The 14544-nt window shown below is 22.3% G+C and overlaps 3 protein-coding genes across 3 annotated transcripts; 2 read left to right on the forward strand and 1 right to left on the reverse strand.

The window, feature by feature from the left end:
- Positions 1–197: 197 nt before the first annotated feature.
- SRAE_1000284800 (Autophagy-specific gene 1) lies at positions 198–3202 on the forward strand (the record flags this gene model as incomplete). The annotated part of the gene is made up of 3 exons (XM_024649972.1): positions 198–296; positions 354–3038; positions 3092–3202. 3 exons carry the CDS (start codon positions 198–200, stop codon positions 3200–3202), a joined length of 2895 nt encoding a protein of 964 aa, XP_024503796.1.
- Positions 3203–3657: 455 nt separating this feature from the next.
- SRAE_1000284900 (Hypothetical protein) lies at positions 3658–5262 on the reverse strand (the record flags this gene model as incomplete). Its single annotated transcript, XM_024649973.1, has 1 exon — positions 3658–5262. The coding sequence occupies one exon, from the start codon at positions 5260–5262 to the stop codon at positions 3658–3660; it is 1605 nt and encodes a 534-aa protein (XP_024503797.1).
- Positions 5263–11051: 5789 nt separating this feature from the next.
- SRAE_1000285000 (Polycomb group protein Pc) lies at positions 11052–12278 on the forward strand (the record flags this gene model as incomplete). The annotated part of the gene is made up of 3 exons (XM_024649975.1): positions 11052–11102; positions 11157–12110; positions 12153–12278. 3 exons carry the CDS (start codon positions 11052–11054, stop codon positions 12276–12278), a joined length of 1131 nt encoding a protein of 376 aa, XP_024503798.1.
- Positions 12279–14544: the final 2266 nt, after the last annotated feature.

Below are 14544 nucleotides of genomic sequence, written 5' to 3' on the forward strand. Positions count from 1 at the left end.
TTCTAATGAAATGACAATTTATTTTGATTTATATATTTTATTATAACATTTATTATAATTCTTTATTATATTTTTAGATGTTAGATATATACTAATTTTATATCTAAATATATTAATCTGTATATTAATTTTGACAACATTTTACAAAAAAATTAAATATCTATTCATAATAATTAATTTTATTATATATAAAAAAAATGGAAAAATTAGAACGTTTCGATGATTTTGAATATAATAGAGGTGATCTAATTGGACGTGGTGCATTTGCTTTAGTTTTTAAAGGACGTAATTGGAAGGTATATAAATTTTAATTTTTTTTTTATTATTATTAAATAAATAATTGTTTTTTTAAGAATAAAGAAACTGTAGCTATAAAAGCTATTGAAAAAAAAAATTTAACAAAATCTCATAATTTATTAAAAAAAGAAATACGAATATTAAAAGAACTTAGTACATTAAAACATGAAAATTTAGTAGGATTAATAAAATGTTTAGAAACAGCAAGTTATGTATATTTAGTTATGGAATTTTGTAATGGTGGAGATTTAGCAGATTATTTACATACACATAGAAAACTTGATGAAAGAACAATTCAACATTTTTTAGTACAAATTGCTAAAGCTTTAGAAGCAATGAATGGTAAAGAAATTGTTCATAGAGATTTAAAACCACAAAATATTTTATTATGTAAACCACCAGGAATTAAAAATCCTAAAGTTAAAGATATAACAATAAAACTTGCTGATTTTGGATTTGCAAGATTTTTAACAAGTGATGGTATGACAACAACATTATGTGGTTCACCAATGTACATGGCACCAGAAGTAATAATGTCATTAAATTATGGTGCAAAGGCAGATTTATGGTCTATTGGTACAATTGTTTTTCAATGTCTTACTGGGCAAGCACCATTTCATGCTACAACACCACAACAATTAAAAACTAAATATGAAAGAGCAACTGAATTGATACCACCTATACCTGATAATTGTTCTAATTATTTACGTGATTTATTAATAAGAATGTTAAAAAAAAATCCAAAAGATAGAATAGAATTTGAAGATTTTTTTAATCATCCATTTTTAACAATGTTACCATGCCCTACATCTCGATCAGATAGTCATTTAACAAAAAATCCTCTTTCAGTAACAAATTTCCGTTCACCTCATAATATTATATCTGGACAAAGAGGTGCCATAATACAACCACATCATTCACCTCAATTACCATACAATAATTCACCATCACCCAGTAGGAGACCTTTACCATCAACACCATCAAAAATTCATGGTACAGGGGCACCCAAAATAATACCTTCACAGCAAGGTATTCATTATCCATCATCTCGTCATTCAGCTCTTTATTCACCATCACCAATACCATCAACAATAGTTCATCAACAGGATAATAATCGTATGGCTGATTCATCTGATTTTGTTATTGTTTCATCTGTTCAACAATCACCTAGAAATTCTAGTAATAATATACGTACACCAAATTATGACTATTCAAATCCTGTAAAACAAGTTCAAGTACATGCTTCATCAATAAAAGCAGTTCCTGTACCTTCACAAAGATTATCATACCAAAAAATTGAAGAACATCGTAGATTAACAAAAACACCTTCAGGTACATCACCACAATCATCACACTCACCATCATCACTTGATCATACAATGAAATTAACAACATCTAGAAATACTTATTATTCATATGGTAATGGTAGTGGATCACCATCTTATCAATGTGTTGATAATATAAATGTACCATCAACAAAGTTTATTGTTAATGAACCTAAAAAGATATCTAATTCAATTGAACATTCTAGAAGGTTTACATTAGGAAATATTGAAGAACAAACTAAAGGTATTCCTGTAACATCACGTGGAAATATTATTAAATGTAATAATAATAGTTCAAAAATTCCAACATCAACACAAATTCCTAGAAGTGTCACTGCACAAACACCATTAACATCAATTTGTAATGAAAATCAAAGCCCAAAGAGTGATTCATTAATTGAAAGTGTTAAACTTTTTAAAGAATCACCACCATCTTTAGAAAATATAAAAAATACCTCAACAAAAGAAAGTGATAAGATGGATGAAAGTCAAGATGAGGAGATGAATAATGATAATTCAATTAACTATACATCAGTTATAGAAGAAAATCCATCAAAAGATAATAGTAATGATAGATCAAGAAATAGTGGGTCATCACAAATAATAGAATCAATGTCAATTGATGAAGCTTCTACATCAAATACTAATAGTGTTACATACCAAGGAATATCATGTAATAAAAAAAGAAATAACAATGAAATGGGTAAAAGTGAAAATTCTGTTGATGAGACAAATGATAATAATAAAAAAGTTGCTTTATCATCTACAATTAATAATAAAAAAGAGGCAAGTTGTAAAGAAAATCTTCCAACAATTGATGATACTGAGGGTGGTGTTGTAATTGATGGTGATGAAGAAGAAGAAAATATATTACCTGGATTAGAGGAAGAAACAATTATGAGTGATGAACATAAACAAATATTAAATAAATTAAAATTTATTCTTGAATTAGTTGATACATTAATATCTGTTGCTGATTCAAAAGGTAATAATATATTTCAAATAATGGAAGAAGAACAAAAATTACGATCTAGTTCACAATCTTCAGATGCCTATAGAAGAGCAGAACAATTAGTTGTTTATGTTAGAGCACTTCATATGTTATCTTCAGCATTATTAATGGCACAAAAACAAGTTGATACTGAAAGGCTACATCCATCAGAGGCTGTGCAGAATGTTTTAAATCAATTAAATGAAAGATATCATCAATGTTTATTAAAATCTCAAGAACTTGCTTCTCTTGGTATACCTGGTGCTGATCCTTCATTAGCTATTGTTTCTGCTGAAAAAATTATGTATAAACATGCTATTGATTTATGTCAAAGAGCTGCTCTTGATGAATTATTTGGTAATGCTCATTTATGTCCTAAAAGATATCAGACGGCTTATATGATGCTCCATACCTTATCAGAACAAGTAAGTTTTTAATCTATTTTTAATGAAACAAAAAAATAATTTTTTTTTTCTAGACACAAAATGAACAAGATAAAATGGTCTTATCAAAATACAAAAATGCCGTTGAAAAAAGATTACGAATATTGGAAAAACAGGGATTTGTTACAGCTGTAGCCAATAGCTAGAATCATAAATTTTCTTCAAATCTCATTTAGACGACAACATAACAAAATAAATATTTATGAAAAAGAAAAAATGTAAATATTAAATAAAAAAAAAAAATTAAAAAAACTAATCAATTATAATTATACATAATATTGTATGTAAATTTTAAAAATAAACGAGGTAGCAATTAAATTCTTTTATTTTATAAAAAAAAAAGATCAAATATAATTATTAAAGCATTTTTCTTTTATTATTTATTATAAAGAAAAAAAAAAAGATTTATTTTGAGTAATTTATTTTTTATACAATGATATTTAATTGCAAGTATAAATAAAATATGTTATTTATAAAGAAAAGGAAAAGATCTATCTACTTTTTTTATCACCCGTTTGTAGGAATATATATAATAATTGATAAACAAGAAAAAAAAATGATATCAATAAATTGATAATAATAATAATAAGAAGTATGCAATTTATGCCTTAGTTACCTTTCCAACAGAAGGATTATTTATTTTTGGTGCTAGTGTAGGAAGAACCTTAATTTGTTGAGGTTGTGGATGAATACCGGTTGTAGCAAGGAGATTTGATGATTGATGGAGAATCATTATATTATTACCATTAGAACCTATTATTTGTCCAGCATCATTTTGCAAAAAAACTGGCCTATTATTTCCTTGTCCATTAAAGATAGAAGAAATAAATTGTTGTTGAGCAAGTTGTTGGGACATAATATTATTAGGTATTGATTCAGCACTCCTTCTACCTTTTTTTGGTTTAGGTTCATTATGTGTTGTTGCTAATGGTGTTCCAATTTGTTTATTAGGAGTTGATAATTTATTACAATTCATCATATTATATGGTGTTTGAATAAATGGTGTATTAAATACTTGATTTGGTATACCATTAGTTATGGCATAAACATAATTTGGAGGTAATGAATTTCTTGGCTGGCCTCCTGGACCTGGTGAAACAAATTGATTAAATGCTGCAACATTATTTTGCATAGTAAAATTTGTTGGCATTGATATTTTATTATTAGGTAAAATATTATTTGGGGTTTGTTGAGTACCTGTTGATGGTATGCCATTACATTGTAATGTTGGCATAATACTACTACCATTTACATTAAATTTTTGATTTCTATTAGGATTATTATCAATAGCTTCTTTAATTAATGCAGGTGGTGATACTGGTGGTGATGAGATAACAGTTGACTTCCGTTTAACACCATGATTTTGTTTGCCATTTTGACTTGGTAATATATTATTTCCTTGATTTTTATTTGGTATATGTTGACCATTAATAAGTTGTGTTGAAAAATTGGCAGTGACATCTGGAATTGATGGATTAACTTTTTCAAGTTTTGGTGGTTCATCAGCAAGAGGAATTGTATCCATCTTTTCAAGACGTGGCATATCTTTAGGTGCGGCAGCTTCATCTTCTTTATCTAACTCAACAATTTCAATAGAACCTTCTTTTGGTTTTCTTAATATAGTAAAATACATATGTAATGGATTTTGCCTATCAAAATATGACATATAAATTACATCTTTAATTGTAAGTTCAGGATTAAGTACAAATGGATGAGTAATAAGAGTAAAAACAATTTCATATTCAGTTTTTTTAAGATCAAACTTTAATTCCATTAATTCAACAAGACTTGATATTTTTGTTTTTGCTTTAACCAAAAAATATCTTTTAAATGCCTTAGAAGAATCTTCTTTTTTTAATTTACCTTCAGGAATATTAATTGTAAGATTTGCAATTTTTTCATTTTTTAATGAATGAATTAAACTAGTTTGAATATTAGCAAGATCACTTAAGTATTCTAAAGTAACAGATATTTTATCATTCTCATCAACTAATTGATCAGCAAATTGAACCAAATCTTTTTCAATTATTAATTCTTGTTCCTCCTCTGATAACAATTTTTTAGCCAAAAATTCACCTTTTGATTCAAGTTGTTCCCAGTATGTTTCTGGTGAGACAAGATATACTATACTTTGAATAGATTTATCCCTTCTAAAAGCCTCCTGTATATTAGTAAATGGTTTATTTGGACATTTTGGACATGACATATTTTTTTCTATATGTTTAAAGAAACACCTTCGACAAAAAGAATGAATACATTCTGTTGTTGTTATAACATCCACAAAATAATTTTTACATAATGAACATATTAAAGTGTCTGTTGCAGACAACATTTTCATTTTATATATATATATATAAATATATATAACTGATATTTTTATTAGGCTAATTTTTCTAAAAACAATTATTTTAATATAATGATCAATTAAAAATGTATATAGTTTAAAAAAAAATAATAAACGATAAAAGAAGAAAAAAAAAAGTAATGTAATGCCGAAGATAGAAGTAACACGATCAATATAAAATAGAAGGAAAATCTATCATGAATGATGAAGTAATAGTAATATTTATATTGATATATATATATATATATACATAAAGACTGTCCATCAAATATATAAAAAAAAAAAAATATTGTGAATGTACAATAATGATAAAGAAAGAAACTTCTTCTAGTATAATAGTCTATGTATATATGTATCAATAGCAAAAAATCTAGAGAAATCTTAGGTCAAAATGTATGTATGTTATAAAAATGTGAAAGAATTAGTTAAAAGGTTTTAATGTTTATATTTTGAAGAATAATAATAATATTATATAATATATATAAAAAAAACAAACTTTTTTTTTTAGTATTATACTATTTCTGTACAGTATGATTCCTTTCAGGATGACTGAATAATATAAAAATTTAATACTCTTCTTTATTATAGATAAAAAAAAAATATACATACAGAAAAATATTATAAAAGTGAGATAAAGTAAAAAAGTGGGTTTGTAATAGAACAAAAGACATAAAATTTGTCCTTTGATGATTAATTTATCAAATTTTTTTTTTTCCATTTATATAAATGGTAGAATTATATTTAATTTTGATTTTTGAAAATTAAAAAAAATATTAAAATATATAAAATAATAATAAATATATATAAAATTCAATAGTATAAAAAGATATGTATATATATGTATGTTTAGATATTAATATAATATTATAAAGAAGGACAGTGATGTTCAACTGATTGGACAAAACTACTCTTCAACACCAATAAATTTCTTTTATTCTCCACCATCATTATATGTATGTTTGAAAACACATACACATCGAATGCGACGAGGCTGGCCGTACTACAACAACCATCTAACACTATCGGAAAATTATAATATGAAATGAATATTAACTATACAGCCATCACTTTTAACTGTTAGACAAAGTTTTATTAAGAAGAGTCTAACCATTGTAGAGAAAGAAAAATGTATATATTATAGATATATATACATATATATATATAATATATATGTATAAATATATATATGTATGTATATATTCATTTAGAAGTGGGTAGAAAAAAAAAAAATTTCCACGCCTCTTTATTTTATAAAATGTTTTCTTTTATTATAATTTTACCCTTTTCCCTGATTAAAATGTTTTAGTTACTGTGGTTAGGGAGTAAGAGAAAGTTATAAAATAATAATAATGAGTAAGTGAAAGATTCTTGTTATATATATTTAGATATAGAAGTTAGTTAACTGGGGTTTTGAAACGCAACTTGCCACTGCGCCAAAATATATTTATATATTATAGTGTTTTAGAAAAAAAGACAACAGAAGATAGTTATTAATATTATATATTTTTAGATGAGATTAAGAGATATATAGATAGAGAGTAAATGAAAAAGTAATAGAGAGTATGGAGGATTGCTTAATATTAAATGTTAATATATGGGATACATAAATTTAAAGTGTAAGGGGCTGGGTAGATAGTTAAATGGAGTCTTATTGGAGGGTAAAAAGAAAAGAAAACAGCCTACTTTTGAAATACTTTAAATACATATATAAATATATATATATATGTATTTCGGACATCTACACACACTCTATCTTTATACTTTATCTTAATAATAGTTTTTCAATTACCTTTAAATAATGTATATAGTGATAAAAGAATTAAAAAAATATGTTAGACAGTAATATAAAATAATTTTTCTCATAAAACATTTTAAAAAATGGGCGTAGAAAATTTTTTAAAATATATAGTTTAAAGATAATAAAATAACTATTACAAATCAAAGAAAAAGTTAATTAATTATCACATAAAATAATATAAAAATTAAAAAAAAGAAATCTAATTAATTAATTGGTTAAATATATAATGATATTTTATTATATAAGTTTTTGATACCTTATTTAATGATTATTGTAAAAGATAACCCAACAAATCAAAAAATAGTAAAAAAAATGATTCATAGTAAGATCAAAAAATTGAATGTATAATTAATTGATTATTAATATGGGATAATCTTATTTTACTTATAAATAAATAAAGAAAAAAGTTTTGATTGAATTAAAAGATTGTGATTTTTTTAAATATAAAAAAGAAATAAAAAAGATGAATTGTTTTAAAAAAAGATGTCTTTAAATGTATCTACTGTAATGAATGACATATTAAGATTAATTAGTAATTCGTTTCGACAAGTAACTTTAATTGTTAAGTTAAAATGATGCCAATATAATAAAGGAGAGTCATATATATGCATATATATATTTAAAGGGTATATTTTATGATCTCTTTGTGATAAAATGCCGATTACCTTTTATTACTAATGTTGTTTTTTTTTGTTCAAATTTGATATGATGTTTTAAAGATGTGGAAATGTTGTCATTAAAATTTAATTGGTTAATTGCATAGATAAATAATACTGTAATTTGATTTAATTAAAATTTATTAAAATTTATTAAAAGATGTTTTTTTTATTTGCTTTTTTATTTTTAATAAATTATAATTGTTTAAAAGATGTGAAAAGAAAAGATTATTCTTATATGAAAAGAGTCTTTTTTAAAAGATCATCCGATTAAAAGTGATATATAATGCCACTTTTTAATTACTTATAAAATATATATATTTTTTTTAAATTTAAAAGCTTTCCATAAAATTTGCCTCAATATAATAATTTCATAAATTTGTCATGTTATTATTTTCAAAAACTTTTATTAAAAAGGATTTTGAAGATTAAAGTAAGAAAGTTATAATAAGTCAATTATAAAATTATTCTTTCATGGTAAAATTGTAATATTAAATAGAGATTATTATAAGGAAGGATACTATAGGGACCTTATGTCACATTAGAATTAACAGACCAAAAATAAATAATACACATATATCATTTATTGCATCTATCTTTTTTATATACTCTTCTGGTCAGTTGCTTTTAACACTTACTAACTTGATATAGGCAATGACCACACATTAAATATCCATATATCTTTTTAAAAATGATTATTTATTATGACAAAAGTATATGTATGAAAAGAATTATTATTTTTTTTTTAAAAAAATTATATTTAAAAATTAATTAAAAAGATATTTTAAATAATTAAAGATGGATAATTTTTATTAATTAGAATTTTCTTTAAACAAACACACATATATATATATATATAATGTATATATATAGCGTGTTGTTAATATTTTTGCAACTTCTAATTAGATGTTAAGCATATCATATTCTCTCTCATTAATACATCATTTTGTTAAATATGTGTATTTATGATAAATAATCTTTTATATACTAATTCTAAATTATAAGAAAAAATAAAATTATGTTTTTATATATAATATAGAAAATTAATAATCAGTTAAAGGATATATATATATATATATTAAAGAATTAAACAAAGATAAGAATAATGTTTTAGTGATAATTAAAACTTTAGTAAAACATACAAAAGATATCTATAAAGTGTAAGGGAAATTTGATTAAGCATGAAATTAGTATTATTTATTGTTTAATTTTTGATTTAAACATTAACCTTGGTATATAGTAAATGATATGTTTATTAATTTAAGAAAGATAAAAAGATCCTTTTTTTTATATTTTAAAAAGGTAATTATTTACGCTTCTAATAATAGAGGATAAAGTTAAGTACATACACACCTTACTCATTATTAATATACATTACATTCTTATTTTATTACACATAATCTATAGATGAGCTGATGAAAAGGTATTCTTAGTTAATGAAACAGAAATTAATTAACCTATACAATAAATACCGTAATTTTATGTTTTAATAATTAAATAAAGTTAAAATTTTTTTAGTTATTAATTTTTGAATTAACTTTTTTTATTTTATTTAATATTTAAATATTTATATCAAAATTTTTTTTAAATATTAATAATTAAAATTTAAAGAGGTTATTTAAATAATTTTAATAATATTTTTAGTAATAATCATATTTTACAATATAAAGTATAAATAAATAAAAAAAAAAGAAAGATAAGAATTATCATAAATAAAGAAACTGATAACATTATATAAAACTTTTTTATAAAATATTATTTTTAATTTATAATATTATATAAATAGATGTACATTATATTAAGAAAGATATTTATTATAAATCATTGGAAATTAAAATGAGTAATAATTGTAAAATATATTGGTATATATCATTACATTATATACATCATCTTCTACACTTTTTATTCATATAATGATTTATTGAAAATAAATTTTAAGAAATTTCATGACATTTTAACTATTGAAGACTCAAATAAGGATTAATTGATATATTATAGGTATATATATATACATAAATATATATATTTTTTTTTTAAAAATATGATTGACATTTATTTAATGAGCCTATCAATTACCTGTTATCTTATTTAGCAAAACAAAAAGACCAATTTCTTTTATAGTATGTATATATGGATGTGTCAAAGAAATATTATATATATAAATATATATATATATATTATTTGAGGATACTTTAATTTTATACTATTTATAAGTATGTAAGTAAACAAATTAATTGAGCTTTTTAATAATTGTAACTTTTCTATTTTATCTTTAATACAGTAAGCGCCAATAAATTATTATTATAATAAGGCATGACCTTTTATGGTAAAAGAGAAGTTTTAAGTATATGCTTACTTTTCATTGCAGGAAGTCTCTTTTAATGACACTAACTATTATTTATTTGAATGCCGAAAAGATTTTTTTTTTTTTCCCATTTTTTTTTCTTACAAAATAATTAAGAGTTAATGATGCAATAGAAATTTTTTTTTATACATTAAATTTATATATATATTTAATTTTTATATTCATTTATAATTTATCTTTTTCCTTCTTTTTTTTTTTTAAAACTTATAAAGTAACTCTTATTATAAACTATTATATTAATATTATTTAATTAATAATAATAAAAAAAATTTTTAACAATAATTTTACACATGTATATATAACAAAGATCATTAATTAATTTACATCATATATTTTATATATTATTTTATCACATGACAATTTTAATAATTATACATTGTATTAATTTTTACAGTAAAAATTGAAAAATATATATAAACTATTAACTTAAAATTATTTCAAAATAAGTATAAAAAAAAGGAATGAAAATGTATCTGATGATAAGATGTTGTCTTAAAAACAATTTAAAAAAATAATAAGTTATTTTAAATACATCATTATCAATGGAAAAAAGTTATTACCAGTCATCTACATATAAAAATGATTACAACCCGCCATTTTATATATATATATATGTGTGTTAAGGAAGATAAATGAATGTATGTATGTATGTATATACACTTTTATATTTCTTTTCTATTGATTGAGCGCGGGGTTAAGAATTACAACACACACACCGCAAAGGCTTCATTTGTGTTTTTGGAAAAATAAGAATTAAGTGTTTTTTTTTTTGCCAAATTTGTTTTATTATATATATATATATTTTTTTTTTTGGTAGATACACTATATTATTATGGGGGATATCTATATTGTTGAAAAATTGTTAAATTCTAGAATAAGAAAGGTATGTTATAAATAATTGATATTTTTTTTAAATAAAAATAATAATTAATTAAAGAATAAAAAAGAATATCTTGTTAAATGGAAAGAATGGGGATCTAAACATAATACATGGGAACCCGAAGATAATATTTTAGATGAAAGGTTAATACAAGAATATGAAGATAGTAAAAGAAATAAAAAAAAACATAAAGAAAATACTAGTACAGTTAAAAGGCACTCTTCTGGTGTACCTGCATGTACACCAATTCCACCAAGAAAAATTACACGTCGTAGTTGTATTAACATTAAAGATGATGGAAATGAAGAGATAATAGGTAATCGTAAAAGTAGTCGAAAAAGTGCTGTTGAAGCAAGTGCAAAAATAACTAATGTTGTAAAAGAAGAAAAAAAGAAAATTAAAGAAATTGAAAGTAGTGATAATGAAAGTGATTTTACTGATAAATCAGAATCTACAACAACATGTACTAGTAATACAACTGATGAAGCAAGTATTGATGATGATAATAATGAAAGTAGTGTTTCATGTGCTGATGATGAAGATACAATGGATGAAACATTAATTGAAGAAACATGTAATAAAAGTATACAAAGTGAATTAGAGGATATGCCTATATTACAAAAAGAAACATCAATAGTTAATGAAACAATGGATACAAGAGATGATGAAGAAACATCAGAATCAAAAAAAGAATCAAGTTTTGGAAGTAATGAATTAACAATTGATGAAGATAGTAGTAGTAGTAATGAACCAATTATTATACCACCTATATGTACTAATCGTCATAGTAAGGTAATAAGATCCCGTAATTTATCACATTCTTCATCCGGTACCAATAATGATATAGTTAAAAAAATAGTCAAAGAAACAAATAAAAGAAATGGTAATGAATATGAGTATGAAATTAAACATGATAAGGAAAAAAAAGCAAATAAAAATATAACAACATATGATGATAGTTCGTCATCCCCAACAACATCAGAAAGTAACATTGATGATGGATCCACAACAGTAAGTCATGATATGGAGTCCTCAGGTAATTTATCCTTTCAGTCAATCATAACACAAAAATTTTCAAAAGATGAAGAACCTCATATATTTAGATATAATCCTGGTGAAATAACACAATTTAGAAATGAGGATGGTGAATTGACAGAAGCTATTGTTCTGAATCCCTGATATAAATTAAAAAAAATTGTCTATATGAATCAAATTATTGTTATCTTTTTTTTGTAAATGGATGTTAAATTATCTCTTTTTGTCCTGTATATCATAGAAAAAAGATGTAGCAGTGTTACTGTTTTTTTTTATCTGGATAACCAAAATATCTTAGTTCTAAATTGTGGCCTTTTTTAAACAAAAAAATATATATATATTTAAAAGAAATATTTTTTTTTTTGTTTAATATACATCTGTTGTGTTACTATTATTCATACACAATATTTGTCATTTTTTAAAAATAAAAACAACATCTTTAGATAATTAATATATTCATTAATAAAACAAAAAAGTTTACAACATTTTTATAAATAAAAGTATCAATTTTTTTTGGTAACAAATTAAAGATACAATAGATGTCTTTTTTTTATAAAAAAGGGGTTTAAAAAAGATATATCCCTTTAAAATATCTTTTTGAAATTATTATTTTGTGTAATATAAAATATGTAAAGATGATGTTTCATTGACATATGTCCTTTAAATGTTAAAAGATAAAATAACAAAAAGACAAAGTTAACCAAATTAGTATAAAAAATTTTAAGAAAAATATGACAAAAATTTCATATTTTTATCGGCTTTCTTTTAATATATAATGAATCATTATATAATCGTGTTAAATTGACCATAAAAAATGTGTGGATTAAATTCTAAAAGAACTTTTGATCTGTCAATTCATTGATCATAAATAGAAATGAATTGTGTCGATAATATCTTTTTTGATTTCTTTAAAATCTCCTATAAAAGTTTTAAAGATCAAAAAAAAAAAGTTGGTATTAATTGGATTGTAATGTCGTTTTAGAATTGTGAGTAACAATAAATAAAATAAAATCTAAATTTTTCAAATACTATTCATTTAACTGTCAATGTATTCTGGTGGCAGGTGGTAAATTTAAAATAATGATTTGTGTAAAAAAAAACTACACCTTCTAACCATTATTAGTATGATGGCATTTAAGGGCCAACCTAAAAATATATATATATATTTCGTCTCCTACAACCAACTCCTTAAAAAATAATTTGGAAATATGTACCTCAAGCTTTTTACTATTTGCGTGGAGGCATTCAAACATAGAAAGTTTGTAAATGGCTAAAAATTGGTTATCGAAACAGTCTTAATGTTATCTTTTGTAATTACTAACAACGACATAAAATTTACATTTAATTAAGAATAAGCTTTAAAAAATTATCTTTTAAGTTAGTGTTGAAATTCCTATTTTAAATTTTTTCAATTGTGTACCAATATTGTTTTGTATGAAACCTTTTAATAAATTATTTTTATAATACCATAAAGTTATTTATAATATTCTTACTATTAGTACATTTTTGATTTCTATATTTTATACGACTTTTAATTTTTGCAAAATAAAATAAAATAAAATTATGTTTAATTTGATATTAAATTAATTATACTTTTTTTATTTAATAAAAGATTATTTTATACTTTTTTTAAGTAGATGATTTATTATAAAATAGTTTTGCTACAATGTCGTAAAGTAATTTATTTCAATTTTTTTTATATATATAATATTTTAATTTTCTATCTAGTATATATTAATGATTAAATGGTTCATAAAGTTAAACTACAAATGACAGGAGATTTTTCTTATTACTACTTTTTTTAATATATAAACTTATAATTATACTATTTTATAATATATTTTTTTATTTGCATATGTAATTGATATTAATAATTTTCGATACATTTCTATGATATGCAATATCCATCAATGGTGAAGTGTAGTATTATTCTATGTGTGTTTTTATTTAACATGAACGATATCATTTGTATATATGTTTTAGTTATTTTGTTAGAGTTTTATAATAAATTGTATAAAATGATGGATGAAATATTGTTAGATAATAGAAATTTAATTATTTTTACCATCTTTTTTTTATGCGACTATTATTAGTTTTTATATTTTTTTTTATCAAAGTTGGTTTTTATTCAAAAAAGTTTTACATCAATATGGTAGTAAATAATATGTCTTTTTTTACTTTATCATCGATTAAAATGTTAAATTTTCAAACAATTATGGTGAATATTTAATTTTGAATAGTAGTTTGTTTTATCGGCATAGTCAAAAAATTTTAATTTTAAGTATAAGAAAAAATTAAAAAAAAACTTTTTATTAACTATTGATTATTGGTTAATTGTAATCATTTCTAATAAATTTACGTGTTTAACAAATATTTGAATTGAACATTCATATTTACATATCTATTTGAT

The sequence above is a fragment of the Strongyloides ratti genome (assembly GCF_001040885.1).
Source record: "Strongyloides ratti genome assembly S_ratti_ED321, chromosome : 1".
Taxonomy (NCBI): domain Eukaryota; kingdom Metazoa; phylum Nematoda; class Chromadorea; order Rhabditida; family Strongyloididae; genus Strongyloides; species Strongyloides ratti.